This window comes from Callospermophilus lateralis, chromosome 12, assembly GCF_048772815.1.
Source record: "Callospermophilus lateralis isolate mCalLat2 chromosome 12, mCalLat2.hap1, whole genome shotgun sequence".
In the NCBI taxonomy this organism is placed as follows: Eukaryota; Metazoa; Chordata; class Mammalia; order Rodentia; family Sciuridae; genus Callospermophilus; species Callospermophilus lateralis.
This window is the reverse complement of record NC_135316.1, coordinates 109,346,233-109,363,670: the sequence shown is the minus strand read 5'-3', so window position 1 is coordinate 109,363,670 and position 17,438 is coordinate 109,346,233. Positions and strand designations below refer to the sequence as shown.

The 17,438-nt window shown below is 56.6% G+C and overlaps 1 protein-coding gene across 1 annotated transcript in view; it reads right to left on the bottom strand.

Moving 5' to 3' along the window:
* Positions 1 to 17,438, bottom strand: part of Col4a2 (collagen type IV alpha 2 chain) — a 148,923-nt gene that overhangs the window by 16,668 nt on the left and 114,817 nt on the right. Inside the window, exons 21-32 of the mRNA XM_076872639.2 lie at positions 15,108 to 15,200; positions 13,317 to 13,480; positions 11,544 to 11,616; positions 11,354 to 11,460; positions 8,933 to 9,134; positions 8,512 to 8,571; positions 6,210 to 6,266; positions 5,662 to 5,769; positions 4,929 to 5,150; positions 3,512 to 3,673; positions 1,554 to 1,724; positions 658 to 801 (exon numbers count right to left, since the gene is read on the bottom strand). Coding sequence (XP_076728754.2) covers positions 658 to 801; positions 1,554 to 1,724; positions 3,512 to 3,673; positions 4,929 to 5,150; positions 5,662 to 5,769; positions 6,210 to 6,266; positions 8,512 to 8,571; positions 8,933 to 9,134; positions 11,354 to 11,460; positions 11,544 to 11,616; positions 13,317 to 13,480; positions 15,108 to 15,200 — 1,563 coding nt within the window. The remainder of the gene's footprint in view (positions 1 to 657; positions 802 to 1,553; positions 1,725 to 3,511; positions 3,674 to 4,928; positions 5,151 to 5,661; positions 5,770 to 6,209; positions 6,267 to 8,511; positions 8,572 to 8,932; positions 9,135 to 11,353; positions 11,461 to 11,543; positions 11,617 to 13,316; positions 13,481 to 15,107; positions 15,201 to 17,438) is intronic.

Genomic DNA, 17,438 nt, shown 5'->3' with positions numbered 1-17,438 from the left:
ACTGTCCTCACTGTGTCCCCACTGTGTCCCCACTGTCCCCACTGTGTCCCCACTGGTTGCCACCTCTTACTCCCACCTGGAGCACCTGAGGCCGGGTCTCTGCACAGACTCGCCAGCACTGGCTCTTGGTAATTAAGTTTTTAGAGAATAGAAATCATGAGAATGTGGCTTTTTATCCGGAGCCCCGTGGATAGGGAGCCTCCCACTGGGGTGCTGTGATGCCTGTCCAGTGGCTCTAGGGCCCAGCATTCTGCTCTTGCTCTGCGCTCCGGCCTTCTGGAACGTGCCTGGCCCTCCCTCCCTGCCTGGCCCTCCCTCCCTCCCTGGCCCTCCCTCCCTGCCTGGCCCTCCCTCCCTGGCCCTCCCTCCCTGCCTGGCCCTCCCTCCCTGGCTCGCCCTCCCTGGGCTCGCTACAGCAAGATCGTGGTGCAGTGGTCATGGCAGTTTTTGTTCTCGATGGTGCTGTCACTTTGGTTTTTGACATTGTCCTTCGGTCAGGTTTGTCCCTGACACTCCCTCAGTTTACTGAAGTGGATGAGCCTTCTAGGTTTGGCTCATTTGGTCTATTTTCAGCTTCTAGCACCAGGGTTCTGAATGTGGTGGGTTCTAGGTTCCTTCCGAGCAGGGACACTCCTGGGGGGGGGCTCAGGGGCATACCTTTCACACCCGGCTCTCCAGCCAGGCCCTTCAGACCAGGCACTCCAAAAAATCCTGCCTCTCCTTTGGTTCCTGGGAACCCAGATCTTCCTTTGAGCCCCACCATGCCTTGGAAGCCGTGCATCCCAGGAGAACCTCTCTCCCCTGCGGAGGAAAAGGGAGAAGTGGTGGGTGGAAGGGAGGACCAAGCAACGGCTCACGTCACTCACTGTCCCTAACTGCAGAGGTGCAGTTCACCTGGGAAGACGCTAAGACCTGAACCCCCAGTGGGGTCTCTGGGGATTTTCTAACAACTCTTGTCTGCTGGGCAAGGTGCAAACAGAGGGCCATGATTCACCTGTCAGCAGCAGAACATTGTGGATAACAGAAAGGCAGCTCTGTGAGGTCAGTGGGGAGGCCTGAGGACAGCCTGTGGGCAGCCCAGGGCCAGGGCCTCACACAGACGAGAAAGGGCTCTGGACATGAACATGGCTCAGCCCTGCTCCCTGCAGGGAGGTCCGCAAAGCACCACGGGAAGCAACCTCCACACGCGGAGGCTCGGCTTGTGTTTGCCCTGGGTGCCTGCAAAGCTAGTGACCCCAGGAAGCCAGTTGCATAAAAGCACCAGAGGGCCTCCAGGCTGAGCCCACTTCCAGTGGGCCTCTGTGGGCCTCTGCCACTGTCCCTTGTTGATGATAATCCTGCCTCTTTTCTTAGAAGTAAATAAACATTCTGAGGCACACTGGTCCCACCCCACCTAAGTGATATCAGCCTGTTTCTTCAAGGTCCCAGGGTCTCAGACCTGCAGGTGTGTGAGGCCAGCCTCCTGCAGGGTGAGGCAAGTGTGTGGGACAGCTGCCTCAACTCAGGGTGCAGATGGCCTCACATTCCTGCAAGGTGACACCCGGCACATGTACCTTTTTGCCCGGGGATACCAGGCATTCCAGCCATTCCTTTAAATCCAGGGGTTCCTGGGTGGCCTCGCTCGCCTGAGAAGCCAGCATCTCCTCTATCTCCAGAGAGACCTTTCATGCCCACAGGGCCAGGGACGCCTGTGTCACCAGGGTCCCCCCTATCTCCAGGAAGTCCTGTCAAGAAGAGAAAAAGCAAAATTAAAGGGACATAGAGAAAACTTCTCTGATGCGTTCAAGGCAGAAATTACAAACATTTTTCTAAAAAAACCTCTTGGTAGGAAAGCAGGAAACAGGTTTCCATAGTGGAAGGAGCCTGTGGAAATCCCCCCAGGGCAGGACTTCCGTGGGAGGACCCCCCTGTGGCTCTCCCCTGCAAGCTGGAGCTGCGTCAGGTGTGAGGGGCACTGCCAGCCAGCTCATCAAGGACATGGCTGCGGGGGTCAGTCAGGAGCCTGCCCATCCCGAGTTCCAGGGACAGGACCCTGCCTGACTGCTATGCCCTCCCTGTCTCCCTGCTCCACCCGGCACCTTCACCGAGGCAACAGCTCCAGCGGGCTGCTGTCCCTGTCCTCTCCTACACCCAGCCCACCTCCAGCTGCCTGCAGGCTCCTGAGCCCCTTTCTCCTTCTCTGTCAAGACCCGCCTGTGGCTCCCTTGGCCTGTGGCTCCTTGGCCTGTGGCTCCCTTGGCCTGTGGCTCCTTGGCCTGTGGCTCAGCCACTTTCAATGCCTGTCCTGCTCTGGCCTTGCCTCTCTGTCCAGACCTCCACTCCCGCCCCTGGTTTAATCCTGCACCCGGGCCCTTCTTTGGGCACTCCTGCCTCTGCTGGGCTGTCCCCTTTCCTAGGAAGTGCCCCTCCCTGTCCAGTCCTGCCAGCTCCCTGCCTCCTCTGAACACAGGGTTGGTCTCTGCCACACCCTGGCCAAACACAAGCCCAGTCGTGTGTGGACTCTGCAGTGCAGTGGGGTGTGAGAGGGGACGGGACAAGTGCCTTCGGAGAGGGACTTGTATCTACTGCTCATGGATCTTCAGGGACATGTGCAGGAGCTGAGAACTGGCAAGGCCTTGTGAACACTGACATAGGACCCAGAGCCTCCTGCCCCGCATGTGTGTCCTGAAACCCGGCCAGTACAGCTGCAGGGCGCTGGCCTCACCCCAGCGCCTATTTCCGATTTCTAGCTCATTTTGGAAATAGGTGCATCCGTGTGCAAGGAGCACCTAGTTTACACATGGTTTGTGTGCGCCCAGCATGTCCCCCATGCAGACCGTGAAGGTCCTCCACAGAGCTGTCACCTGAGTAAGGCAATCCAGACAATCACAAGCAAGACGGGGGTTTTTAAGAAGCCTAATGTGTTCTTGTCGACAAGACTGTTCTTGTATCGAGTGCTGGTGTTACGGTGTCCTTTGGCAAAATGATGGTGACTGTCTGGAAAACTTTTATAAAAAATAAAACGTGTCCTTACTGGGCAGCACCAACAATGAGGGAGCCAGGCATGGGGTGGCGGCACACGCTGCAGTCACAGAGCCCGGGGCTGAGGCAGGAGAGCCCTTGGGCCCAGGAGCTCTGCTTGGGCAACGGAGTAAAGCTCGGAAACATTCACTGGTCCCTGAAACGGGGATGCCTGGGACAGACCAGCACCGTGCTCTCTCAGTGGGCAGCGCTCTGGCCCCTCACCTCCTCTGTGCCTCCTGTGGTTTCTCCTCAGCACTGGTTTTGATTTTTTTTCTTTTCCTCTTGAAAACTTACCTGGATCTCTGACATTCACTACAGGTACGAAGGGTGAGCTGGTTTCTCTGGCTGCTCGAATTCTCTTTGGTGAAATACACATCCTATTTTTAGAACCTTCTGTACTTAGGGGTTCCTTGGAACACAGTTTGAGGATCCTTTAGGGGACGTCATTACTAGTCTAGTTGTTGGTATGGTGAGGACCCACCCCTTTCTGGGGCTGTTGGAGCCTTACCTCCGAGGCCTGGGGCACCTGGCCGACCCAAGGGCCCCTCTGGGCCGGGAGCTCCTGGGAATCCATGTTGTCCTGGAGGTCCAGGCCGTCCTGGCTGGCCCGAAGGTCCGGGGAAGCCCAGCTGACCCTTCAGCCCTGGCATTCCGGGCATCCCCTGGCTTCCTGCAGGAATCAGAGGCAAGAGCTGTGAGGCCCATCCTGAGATCAGACACCTGCCTCCTCAGACTCAGTCTATGGAAATGACAGTGACTTGTTTCTGGGCCGCGGAAAACCTGGCAAACACGGGAGGTAGAAAGGATGGCTCCAAAGGAGCGCAGGCCGTCACCCAGGATGGCTGTGTGTGCATGTGCTCGTGAGTCGTTGCACGTGAACATGTGTGCACGGCTTGTGTATGGGCTCACACGAGCAGTGCCCGAGTGGTGGCATAGGCATGAGCAGGCTGTGCGAGGTGCTGTGTGTGCACTCCAGCCACCTCAGGGGCACCATGGCCGGGAGCTAGAGTCTTCCTAGTCGGTATCAACATCTGTAGGAGCTGGTCACCCTTGCTGAAATCAACACCCACTTGCCATGTGTCCCACACTTGAGGCTTTACTAGGACCCTGACAAGCCCAACCCCAAAAGGCGTAACCACACCATGTTCCGGAGCTCTGGGAGCTCCCTGCGGGCAGGACCAGGCTCTACTCTGCCTGAAAGTCCTGGGAAGGGTGTCCAGCAGGGCAGCTGCAGAGCCAGAGGATGGACACTGCTTCTGCACCTCCAGCCAGGTGACAATGCTGCCCACACATAAGTGGTTGATTTCCACCATCTCCAGCGTGGGTTCTGCTGAGGTGAAGACTTGCTATTCAGACGCTCTCTGTGATTAAAGCTGCAGGAGTGAGGCTCTCAGGGCCAGCTTTACACAGACTGGATTCTCGAGGCCATCTGATGCCTGTTCATGCCCCAGAGAGTGCCGTCTTTCTACACTGCTCCTCACACACTGGTAACACTGTGAACCTCATGAAGACATTCTAAGTCTGTGTCCATTTTCACACCCACCACCCAATCAAACTGCATTGCAGATTATTCCTATCTAGTGCCTAAGCCCACCTAGGCCTGCCCGTCCTTCATACCACTGGGCGAGTCTGCTGGGAAAACCAGTGAGCCCTGCAGGCGAGCCCCATGCAACTGTGGGTCCGCAGCTGTGAAAGGTCTGCAGGGCTACGGCAGGTGTCAGGGCTACGGCAGGCTTGTGACCGACATGAACACCTGCAGGCATGCATGCTGGGACGAAGTGGAGAAGACAAAGCAAGACCAGGCACACACAGTGTGGGTGCTTCTCACCAAAGCCCCCAGGAAGGATTTCAGACTCAGCTTGGCAGCCACAGTGCAGCTGGCACAGGGTCCCTCCACTGTAACATGCCCCTGTCACATGACTCACCTCTGAATCCAGGGGGGCCTCTCTCTCCTGGAAGTCCTTTCAACCCCGGGTGTCCAGGTAGTCCGGCATCTCCCCGGGGCCCAGGCTGGGCCCCTAGAACTTCTCCTGGAAGTCCCCTCTCCCCAGGGGGTCCAGCTGGTCCAGGCAGGCCAACAGGGCCCGGGAGTCCATCTGGGCCAGGGAGGCCCACAGCACCTTTGGATCCCCGAGGTCCCATGAACCCTGGAAGGAAACGGGGGTCCGTTAGTCACAGGCCAGCATCGTCACATTCTGGTGCAGTGTGGAAAGAGGTTGGACAGCCAGGCTTGGCAAGTGGCCGGGCGGTGTCCCCGTGGCTCTGGGCCTTGCCCTGCTGCCTGTCCTGGTGCCTGCACTTCTCCCAACATCTGTCCACTAAATCTCTTCTGCTTTCCTCCAACATTGGGTCCCAGCCCTACGATTCAACCAGGGCGGACAAGGCTGTGACCAGCTGCTCCCTGGACGTGCCTCTTCATGGCTCACGGGCTCCCATACATCCAGGTTGCATGCAGGCCAGGAGTGCAGCGGTGTGACGGACACTCCCAGGGGATGGGAACACCCGGAGCCATTCGCCTTCTCTTCCCTCTGGTCTGGCCCAGCCCCCTGTCCACTTCAGGGCTCCCAGTCCTGGATGGGACAGTCTTCCTACCCATAATGTCAGCTGCCCTGATCACACACATGCAAGCACTTTCCCAAACTTAAGGGGCTGACTTACCTGGGGGTCCTGGGAACCCTTCCCGGCCTGGGTCTCCAGGAAAGCCCTTGAGCCCTGGTGTTCCATCAGCTCCCAAGAAGCCCGGGATCCCTCTGAGGCCTTTGGTGCCTAAACATCCAGATAAACCATGTCAGATGCACAAGGATAATTGGGGTGTGACTGCTTGGCACCTGGCCTAATGAGGTCATTCTGAATCTGGGAAATATTGAAGTGTGGGTACGTCAGACCCACCCTGCACCTCGGGGCTTACACAAGGACTCTCCCTGGGTGCCTACCCAGGCCACCGGGCCACAGCTGAGGCCGGGTTCCTCCCTGTGGCAGGAGTTTCTGCTCAGCCTGGGGTTTGCTGAGTGTCCATCACCACACATTTCTCACTGCATGCATAAGAGCTGGCTTCCCAGGGAAGCACCCACGGCTGGCGGTGGTCTCAGCAAGGTGGCATCTGCCATGTCCCGGGAGGGAGCATGCAGGGGCAGAGGGGACCAAGAGGGGGAGAGAAAGCGGGGGATGGGAGACTGGCGTGTTCTCTGGCTTCCTGTGTAGGTTACCTGGGGGTCCTGGGGGTCCTGGCCGGCCAGGCAGTCCTTTGGGGCCTCTGACACAACCTGGGGAGACAGGAGGGAGGAACTGAGGCACTGTCAATGCCAGGCCTTGGGGACCGGCAGGGTCAACAGTGGCCAGACGATTGGGCTACTAATTTGTAAGCAATTCAGTGATTTAATCAATCTTGGTTCTGATGTAAGTAGAAGTTCAATCTCATTGTGTAATAATACCAGAATATTCACATAGGGTGCAAATTCAGTCAGACTGGTCAAATAGAAACGGTGCTGCGCTGCCAGAGGCGTCCCTCTTATGGGCAGCAGCCTCAGCCCAGGCCAGGTCATCGTGGCCCTGGCCGGTCAATGCAGACGCCTCTCTCGCCTGAAAATGTCTCCCGGCAGGTGGAGAGAGCTTGTGACTTTAAAAGGGATCCTTGGGCTTCTCCTTTGTGACTCTGAACAGCTTCAGAATGAACCCAGCAAGTAGCTGCTCTGAGCAGTGAAGCCCGGCCAAGGCTGCGGTGCTGTGGCTGGCGCTGCCCGGAGAGGTACTTTTCAGGGGGCGTTTTGTCAGGCGCCCTTTGCTGAGAAAGCTGTCCAGTCGTCGTTGGGACCTCTTTGGTCCATTTCCCTGAGAGTGCGGACCAGGGCCCCATGTGTCCTGCCTGAATGGCCAGCGTGTGCCGAGGACATTAGCCCCCTCTGCCTCCGTCTCTGGGTGGCAACCGTGTTCTTGGCCACCTTGGAACAGCGGTCCTTTCCTATGAGATCATGGATCTCATAGGACATCATGACATCATGGATGTCATGGTCATCGCTGGCAAACCGCTCTGCCAGTGCTGGGAAACCAAGGGGGTTCTTTCACCCCAGACCGTGGCTTAACATCCGGAACATTCTGGGAGGTACAGCCAGTGGCTTCTTCACCAGGCACAGGGCTGCAGCCACACTGCTCTGAGGTGTCTGTGGAATGTCACAGTCTCTGATCTTGGCGCCACTGTTATCAGCTTGGACACATCTTGGATCTTGGCACAGCCCAGAATCACTACACACGGAAGCCCTGGGGCTCTGGGAACACCCTCACATCACGAATGCATTACTGTCCACGGCTCCCTGGCCTCTACTCCCACTGAGTCATGATCTAGCTGATGCCTCGAAGCCTTGGCCCCTCCCCAGTCTCCCAACATCGGCTTGGGGCTCGCTCTCTGCTGACCAAGGCACCCTGTGAGACAGCTCGGGTTATGACCAGTAGTGACCTCCTGCAGGGCTTCATCCTCTGAGCTCTCTTCACCTGCTTCCACGGTCCCCAAGAGCAGAGTGCTCCAAAGCTCCGTGCTCCTGGCTCGCTGGCAGGGCTTTCCGTACTTCCGCTGTTGGTCTGTGTGTCTGGCCCAGATCCCTCCTGAGTTGGTGGTGGAAGCCATCCCCCACCTGGCGCACACCTTCCCCTCCTCTGTGACTGCAGTGGCAGGTCCCAGCTTCTGGGTGAGGAGCCGCTCTGTGGCCTTGATGCTCCCCCCACCGCCCTACTGCAGAATGGAGCACAGTGGCTAGCTCAGGATCCTGAAGGAGGAGCCTGGAGCTTCAGGGGGGCCTGGGCCCCTGCCTACGACTCTCAGGCTTGGAATGGCCCTTTAGGTGACCGGCCTGTTCTGAGACCTGTGCAGGTGCATCCCTGCTGTGCAGCCCCTGACTTCATGGTCAGACCTTCACCTTCACCTTCACCTGGAGATCGGCTCCTCTAGCTGCAGTCCTCATCCTCCCCGTCCTGGGGATTCTGACTGGCCTGGTGCTCCACGTGTGTCTTTGTGTTTTCCTTCTCTCTCCCTAGCTTCTGCTCAGTGTCCAAGTCTACCTGCAGTGACTCCCTGTCCCCAGATGTTGGCTGGGCCCATCCCTCGAGCTGCCTGCCTGCCAGCCTTGTTCTCTCTAGCACCTGTCCATTGCTAGGCCGGATTCTTCCCTGACGTGTGGGCCTCGCTCTTCACTCTGGACAACAAGCCAGCCATCCACAGATGTCCTTCATGGCCACGCAGAGAGGTGGACAGGTGCAGATCTCAAGTGTGAGCACCTCTGTGGTGTTCCTTCACACGGAGTGGATGTGGTGCACTCGCCACTCGTGGGTACACCGTGGGGACAGCCTTGAGACACTCGCCTGTCCTGAGCTGAAGCAGACGGGCCCCAGCTTTGCACACACCACTGTTCCCGCCCACCCACGCTGCAGGAGCTCCGCGAGCCCTCCTCAGCGAGTCACGTGTCTGATCAGCCAGAAGTCTTATAGCCATCTAGAACCACCTGCTCCCCATTACTGTACCTGGCTGCAAGATCTCTTGTCTGTCACCTCCAATGGGCCTTTTGACATCTGTGTCACAATCTGCAAGACACAAGGAGAGAGTCAGGCAATCTTGGAGCCACTGAAAGGCGCTGACTTACCACGGGGGTGTGCGTGCGTGAATGTGTGCGTGCCCTGCTGGGGAGTTAGAGTGTGGGCCCCAGAATCAGAAGGCCAACTTCTGAACTTGAGTGCCCAAGAGGGGAAGCTCCACATTTTGACTGCTGAGAAGAGCAGGGGGTGGGTGGGAAAGACCCCCGTGGTGACGATCCATCAGCCAAGAATAGACATGGCCGCATGACGCCCTTGCCTGGCTCCTGGGGGGATGTAGGTTGGTGCAGAGGGAGTGGGAGCACTCACTGGTGTCTGATACTCAGAAAGCAAACAAAGGGCTCCCCCTTACCTGGCTGTCCTGGGGTTCCCGGGGGGCCAGGAGGACCGGGGAAGCCTGGCGGTCCAGGTAGCCCAGAGTCTCCAGGGAATCCACGCTCGCCCTTCGGGCCTGGTAAGCCCAATCCTGGGGGACCCATTTCTCCTGGAACACCCTTGGTTCCAGGTATGCCTGGGTGACCTGCGTCCCCTGGGGGACCTTGGATGCCATCCCCCTGTGAGAAAACAAATACAGCATCATAGACAGCCGCCACTTCCCGGGTTCCTGTCCCATGTCCCTAGAGTTCTGTGCCATGGATACAGAGCAGAAAGGCCACAGAGATGAACAGGACCTGCTGTCATGGCCCCACCAAGTCACAAGGACCAGGGTCAGGCTTCATGACAACAGGACAGAGGCAGCTGCTGAGTCACACCTATGTCCCACACTCATTTCCTACTCCCAGCTGCTGTATCTTGCACCGAACGGACGTCACCAGAAAGTCCTGTGTGAGCACAGGGGGGCCAGGGGAAGACACATGGGTCAGCACGGGTCTGGCTGGCAGGTTACTGGCATTGTTATGATTGGCATTTGCCATCTACGGTACACAGGGACGGCACGTCATTAAAGGAGAGGAAGCTAAATTAGATGAGAGAAAGCTAGAAATAAGGGAAGACTACAGGATTGGAAAAGACGGCTAAGTCACAGGATGGGACACTCCCCGGGGGGTGTCCTAAGAAGACAACACAGGGTGGGTGGGGCACTGGGTGGGGCAGTGAGCTCTGGGCGATTTGGAGGAGCTGGCCGGGGAATACATCCCAGCTTCCCCACAGAGCCAGCGGGTGGAAGAGGGGCCTTTTGATGACAGTGAGGCCCAGGTGATAAGAAATCTCACTGCTGTTCTCGAAATCATTTTCTCTGCCAGGTTTAAGGCCTGCAGGTGCGTGGAAGGGCCCTGTGCAGCCCCTCCTCAAAGCACACCAGTGCTAATGTGGGGGGACTTGACGTCAGGGCTCCTGCGGAGATCATGGGGCAGGCGCCCACCTGCCTTGGCAGATGAGGCTCAGGCACCAGTGACTCCCACCAGCAGGTGCTCCTGTCCTTAGCTCAGTGGTCCAGGGAGCAGGGAAGCCCGTGAGCACTGACAGAGGCCACCCGCCCCAGGGAGCCAGCAGCTGGGGTCTGTGGGCTTCTCTCAGAGGCCTGCTCCGGGAACACGGCAGGGAAGGCCGTCCCTGTCACGGGTCCTTGGTGCCTTGGAGCTGGCTGGACCCTCACAGTCAGGGTCGTGTCCCCTGCAGAACACAGTTCCACAAGCCACTGACCCAGACCACTGTCACTGGGACAAATCCACATGCACACCACAGGGCGCCGGTTCCCCTCACCCAACCCAGCTCTGCCTCCCATCTCACTGCTGCTGTCTTCCAGACAGGACTCGCTGAGACACGTCACAGAGTCACCCATGCCCCCTGGCCCAGGACGACCGCACCAAGCATAACAGGCACAGCAGACCTGGCCAGGCTGAGGACAGGTAGGCCTGGGCTGCAGACCAGGCAGAGGGGCTGCCCACAGTCAGGTTGCAAAGCCAGGAGGGAGGAGGCATATGCATTCCCCGCACGGGAAGGGGACCGTGCTTAGGAACAGGTCACGCAGAGGATCCAGGGACGACAAGGGCTTAGTGGGAGGACTGCTCTCCCTACCCCAGGGACCTCTGTCACAGGGACCAACGCACACAGGCAAGTCGAGAAGGCAGCTGTCTACCAGACGAGGAAGGATGGAGGCGCCTCCAGTCTTCCCTCCTAGCCTCAGAAGGAGCCTGCACACCTGGCTCCCAGCCACCACCCCGAGCTGGGGAGTCACCTCTGCTGCATGAGCCGCCCAGTCAGAGGAGCTCTGTTAGGCAGCCCCAGGACACCAAAACCAAGAGCTTAAGGAGGCTCGCTGGCCACAGGGAAAACGGAATCTAGGAAAGAACAAGGCAGGAAATGACAGTGCAGAATCACAGGAGGAGAAAACCAGGTCTGTTACGGGGGACAGGCAGGGGTGACGGCCATGCCCCACCTCCCTGACTGCCCAGGGAAGGAGACAGGGTCTCTGGGGATCAAACACCTCCTCTTTCAGTGTTTGTCGCAAACCCCAGATTGTCTATTTCACTATTTATTCTCCAAAAATAGGACTCCACCACTCACTCTAGAACATTCTATTTCTTTTCTCCTTCTATATTATGCCTCGAGGAGTATTTATTTACTCTGTGACTTTAAATGTTCACTCTGGATCTGGCTGCTAACTTATCCTGCTGTTTCCTAACAGACACGATTTGTGTTCATTCAAACAGATTGTGCCAGCCTTCGCACTGGGTCAGGTAGTGAACACCAACACCATTTGCCTCTCAGCTGTCTGGAGGACACAAGCATCAGGACCAGCTGCCCAGCCTGCCCTGCCCCTGCGGCTACTCACAGGAGGGCCTGGGAGGCCCGGAAATCCATCGAGTCCGTCGCGCCCAGGGACACCGTCGTCGCCTTTCATTCCATGCACACCTGGGACACCGGGCTGTCCTCTCTCACCTGGGACGGAATTCACAAGTGAATCTCCTGATGCATCCACTGGAGAGCCAAGTGGCCCAAGCCCCCCGGCCACAGGAACTGACCTTTAGTGGTTATGGTTCTGGAATCCCCTTTAATTCCCTTGGGCCCAGGAACACCAACGACACCAGAGACTCCCTGTGGAGACAAAGGGACAAGCGGTTCTCCCTTTAGGCTGCTTGGGACACCTACGGAGAGAATGCCGAGTAGCTCACACAACCCACGGGCAGCCGCCTGTCCCCAAGCCCAGTGCTGCTCAGAGAAGCCCTGAAGTGCCAGAAATGCTCTGTTGGGCTGTCTGGCAAGTGACCGCCTGCCACAGTGCCCATCAAGCCCTGTCACTGTGGACAGTAGGACTGAGGAATTGAATTTAGATATTTTTAAAAATTTTAATTAAAATGTAATAGAAGTGCCCCAGGTAGTTGGACAGTGGAAACCTAGAGTCTCGCTACTCAGGGTGCCATCCCCAGACCAGTGTGCTCAGCATCTCTGGTGAGAGATACTGATGCTTAGCCCCACCTCCCTGAGGGCCAGAGGGTGATCTGCTTCTTAAAAAGGTCCCTGGGATTCCTGGACCCAGTGCCTTTGAGAAGCACTGACCTAAAACAGGAGGCTGCCGAACTCTTACCTACAGGTTTGGATCCCGGCAGGTTATGAACCTCTAAGTACAATGCTTAGAAACTCGGATCATTTACCACTGAGAGCAATCAATGTATTTAATTCATGTTTTTCTTTTGCAAAATGAAGTTTAGGTTGAGGGAAAAATCGGGCTTAGAGAGAAGTTGGTTACAGGGACACTCAGTTCAGGTCGTAAGATCTCAGGCGGCTTTTCAATGGGCAGAAGTGAGCAGGCCACGAGTCTTGGGGATTGTATTTTAATGTGTGTTATGTTAGTTTTAGGGCATATCTTAGTTGATGCTATTTCCAGGAATTTAGGACCTCTGAACTGAGTGGCCACACAGCTGCTAGAGCAGAAGGATGTTGGCTTAAAGAAAGAATCAGTTACAAGAGACTGTGGGCTCCTTTCTCCTGGCAAAGGCCACAGATACCAGATTTATTGATGACTTGGCTCTCTGCAGAAGAGGGCAACACTCTTCCAGCATCCAGGACAGCGTCCCACACAGACTTGCTCAATAAATACGTTGTGTCAATGGACAGGAGGAAGAATGTATGTACTGGCCGACTCCTAAGCCTCAAGGCCTCTGCTAGACTCTGTCAGTACAAGTGTCAAAAGCAAACCATAATTACAAGAACTCATCTCAGCCATCCCACTGCAGGGGCCGCTGAACCTGAGCATATGACCAAACGCAAGACAACGGGCACAACAGGAACATGCTCTTTGTGCAGCACGGCCTTTCCCAGGCCTGTCCACACTGCAGCACGAATCAGTGCTGGTCCTGATTTACAGCGGATCCGATTCCTTTGTATGGAGAGCCCAAGTTTGGTTCGCCTGTTCACCGGAGGATGGACAGGTTGTTGTCTCTATGTTTTGACTCGTATGAGTTATGTCCCTGTGCACATTGGTGCACACATATTTTCATGGACGTGGGTGTTGGATTCTTTTGGGTTTCTCTTGGGAGTGAATTTCTGGCCTTGGTGGTGACCCCTGTCTAACTTTTTGAGGTGTGAGACCATCTTTCACAGTGGCTGTACCAGGTCACACTCCCAGTGGCAAAAGCTTTTGAGGTTCACCTTGGAGCGTGTGGCTTTTTGGAAGGTGTGTCCATGCGCTGGGGACCGAGTGTTGGTCTACAGTGTGTTAGATGAACTGGGCATGCCTCAGGTTCCCCTTAGCTCCTGGTCACCAGGCTGGTCACCACGATGCCCAGTTTCCTCACCTTGAACCCTGGGAACCCAGGGATGCCGTGCTGTCCAGGGTCTCCTTGGTCCCCTTTCTTCCCTGGTTCCCCATTGATACCCGAGAAACCTTTGGGTCCTGGCAGTCCTGGAAGACCCCTGATGAACTGGTCACTTTCTGCACATTTACAGTCCCCAGCGTCACCTGGAGGGAGGGCACGTGTGTTAAACATTCAGCTTGAAAGTGCAGAGAGAAAAAGGTGGGTGGGGAGGGCTGGCCAAGAGGAGGCCACCCAGGCTGGACACTGCCCAGTGCTTTGCGAACATTATCTGTCCTGGCGGTGATCATCAAACCCACTTCTTGGATAACCAGTGTGGGGCCAATTCTAAGTCACTCAAGCGTTCAGTCTTCAGGTTCAGAATCCTGCTTTGTTGTTTACTGGAAATGCTTAAAAACCAGGGCCCTTTACAGAGGAACACACAGAGCTGAGGGGACTAACAAGGATGGCGGGGAATCTGGAATCCAGAGCCCACAGCCATGAGATGGCCATCACAGTGGCTCCAGAGGTCAGGTGGAGGCCAGCCTCTCCTGGAGGCCAAGGTCATGGGTGAGCCTTCTGCCTTGTCCTGATGAGACCCGGAGGCCAGGTGGCAGTGAGCACTGTGCCAGCCCTGGGGTTGGCTCCCTGGGCATAGATGATGTACAGAGGGGCAGGCTGCAGCATCGGCAGTAGGAGTGCCCGCCTGACTGAGGCCATCTGACTCCTGCAGTCTGCCCTCAGGCTCCCACTGTCCCACGTGCATCTGAAGGTCAGGGTAGACATAAGGGCCAGGACATGCTGCCCATATCCAGGGACAGGAGCTAACAGGCACCTCCACGGTCCCAGACAACCTGACAGTGGACGTGTCCCCAGGTCTGTCCTTCACTGGAACAGGGCAGAGTCCCCACAGTGCATCAGGGAAGGTAAAGGGGCAAAGGCCTCCCCAGGGTGGGAGCGAGGCCCAGGCAAGTCCCCACAAGCTGAGTCTCAGGGGTGGAACAGGACACATGCTGGGGAGGGCTCTGCCAGGACTGGGCTCGGCCCGGCACGGCTATTGCCTGGGCACTGAACCTGTGACCAGGCATCTGAATTCAGCAGGGAACAGCTGCTCGACTTTTCCTGAGTGCTGGGCTCTGTGTGCTGGACTTCAGTGAGGGCCAGGCAGAGGGAGGACAGGTAGGAGGGCCAGACTGGTGCTACTGCCTGGGAAGCAGCAGAGTTCCTCCCCTGCTGCTAACGCCCAGGGTGGGGAGAGGCGGCTCGGGAGATGTGCAGGTTTTTACAGGCCGAGTATCCCTGGTCTAAAATGTCTGTGATCAGAATCATTGCAGTGGATGTTTTTAGGTTTTGAAATATTTGCATATACAGTATGAAGTACCTGCCTAAAGGTGCTTCAGATAAACCTCACACCCACAGACTGAGGTTAGCGCTATCCATTTTTAGATACCTGGACTGACTGTGACCGTCATGTGAGGTGAAGTGAATTTTCTTCTCTTTTTAAAAATTTACTTATGCGCAGGGCTGAGAATTGAACCCAGTGCCTCCCACATGCTAGGTAAGTGCTTCACCACTGAGCTAGAACCCCAGCTCCAGAGTGGGATTTTCCACATGTGTTGTTATGTCCACACTCCAAAAGTTTGGGATTTGGGGCCATTCTGGATTTTGGATTGGGGATACTCATCCTGTATCCTAAACCCAGGGGGAGGGAATAGCCCTCTGCAGAGTGAGGCGGGCCCAGAAGGCTGGGTGGTCGCCTGGGTCCCCTCCCCTGCCCTTCCTGGCATTTCTCACCTTTCCATCCTTTCTGCCCTCGAACTCCTGGGAAACCGGAGGGTCCAGGGTAGCCCACACGTCCTTCTGCTCCTTTAAGACCAAACAGGTAACCTAAGGAGAAGACACGCAGAGTCAGGCACCTTGGCACATCACGCCTGCAGCAGGGGTGCAGAGCACAGACAAAAATACTGAGAGATACCGAGTCCAAGAAAGTGTTTGGTTTTACAGCCATGTCACTTGGGTTCCAAGACTTCCACCCCTTCTAGTCCAGGTGAAGGCCCCTCTAAGCACCCCGTAGATAGTGATCTGGGTTCCCCTCGCCCTTCTCCTGGGTGGGTGCACAAGCGCTACCCCACCATCATTCCTCTGTGCCCGTTTACTCACACGCCTCCCCGCGCCTCCCCGCGGAGTTAGTGTCATAATGTGGGTCCCTCATGACCAGTTGGGACTGGGTGTGGTCATTCTCACTGACTGACTTTGACCAGCCCACAACACCATCAATCAGGGTCAGGGTTCCTCTAAGTCACTGTGGCCGCAGCGCCCCAACACCCAAGCAGGGCTAGCAGTGGAGGTGTGAGTCCATCCACTCTGGATCCCAAGATAGCTATGCTTACAGAAGAGTGCCACCTTGTGGTGACACAGGTCTGTACGCCTCCAGGAGACTGGCTGGTGGACCCTGCTCGGTTTTGCTCCCTTGCTAAGTATTTGTCCAGGTTCCAAGGAGTGAACAAGTCCCCAAGACACTAGAGGGTGTGCTGCCACACACACCTGTGCACCCACGAGGAGGAGGCCGTTCAGCAGGAAGGAGAGGGAAACACCACTTTTAAAGAGTTTTGCCATGTGGTTGGAAAAATGGCACCAGGATTCCAGGGTCAGAGAGTTTCTTGGTGAGTTAAGATGTTCAGGGAAAGATGAGTGGGTACTGGCTGATGTAATCTGGTCTTACTACACCTTGACACAATGTCATTCATTCTTTGAACACAGCCCAGTGCCGGAGTCAAGCCAGCGTGTCCAGGAGCTACGGCACATGGGGACAGAGCCTGGATGTCCCGGCAGCTGACACGCTGTAGTGAACCAGCCAACATAGACTTCCAGGTAGGACGAGCACTGTGAGTGACTAGCAGAGAATCAGGGGCCTCAGGAAAGTCCTTTCCGAGGGGGTGACACCAATTAAAATCCAAAGGGTGTTGGGGACAGGACAGGCAGGGCCCAGGGGATGTGTCCTGGAGGATGGGTGCATCTAAAAGGCTGGCGATGGAGAGAGCCATGGCTGGAGGGTGCATGCAGGGTTCGGGGGAGGTGGTCCAGGAGGGTTTGGTTTTTATCCCCAGGCCAAAAGGAAGCCATTAAAGACCTGAAGGAGCAGGTCACATGACCCATTGTGAATTTGGTGTGGGGAGAAAGGTGCCCAGAGCAGCTGGTTCTGGCTGGAGCTCCAGGGGTCATGGAGGGAGCAGGGCACCAGGGAGCGGCAAGGTGGAGAGCTGTCTGGGGTGCTTGGGAAGTGCATGTGTCCGCTCTGCATAGAGTGCGGGGTCTGCACATCTGTGGTTCAAAGCACAGAAGCAGACGGGTGGGGGGGGGCAAAATGGGAGCCTGCTGTGTGTGCTGATTCACGAAGGGAGGAGTGTGCCTGGGTGGGAGGCAGAGAATGGGGAGAACCCACCTCGGGGAGCTCCATGCTACAGGAGGGGGGTGGGGAAGGAAGAGGTCACCAGGAGCCCCAGAAAGAGTGCTGGGGGGCCCTGGGCCAGTCATGGAGGGGGTGAGGAGGCACCACGCTCTGCCTCCAAACAGGCCGAGTGGGCTCCGTGGGCTCCACCTGCTGTGTCCCACCCTCCCCCGGTTATGAGGAGTGTACCACAGGGATAGTACTTCAGCCACCCGACTCCAGGGCCACCAGCATTTACAACTGGAGGCACACTAGTAAGGACAGAGAGGAGTGGGTCCCCAGGAGGGGATCCCCAGGAGGAGGATCAGACACTTGGCAAACACAGTCACACAGGCAGAGTGGGGCCTGAGAGGCTTCCTCCCTCCTCCTAGTCGTCTTCCTAGTCCCACCTCCTTCCTAACTAGGCTTTGAGCCTCGATGCTCTCAGCAGAACAGTGGCATCCGGCTTACTCCAGAGAGCAGGGAACATGGCCACTCGACTCCTCTAACTGACTTGGAAGTGAGAACAAGCAACATGTTTCACCCAGAAGGGAACCGACTTCAAGGCCTGATTTCACTGGAACTGCACAAGACTGGAAATTCTATTTTCATTCCTGGCCACACACAAAATAGGATGAAGTGTAGTTAACAACAGGAGTCTGACAATTTCATTCTGGGGGAAAAAACAGAACTCCGGG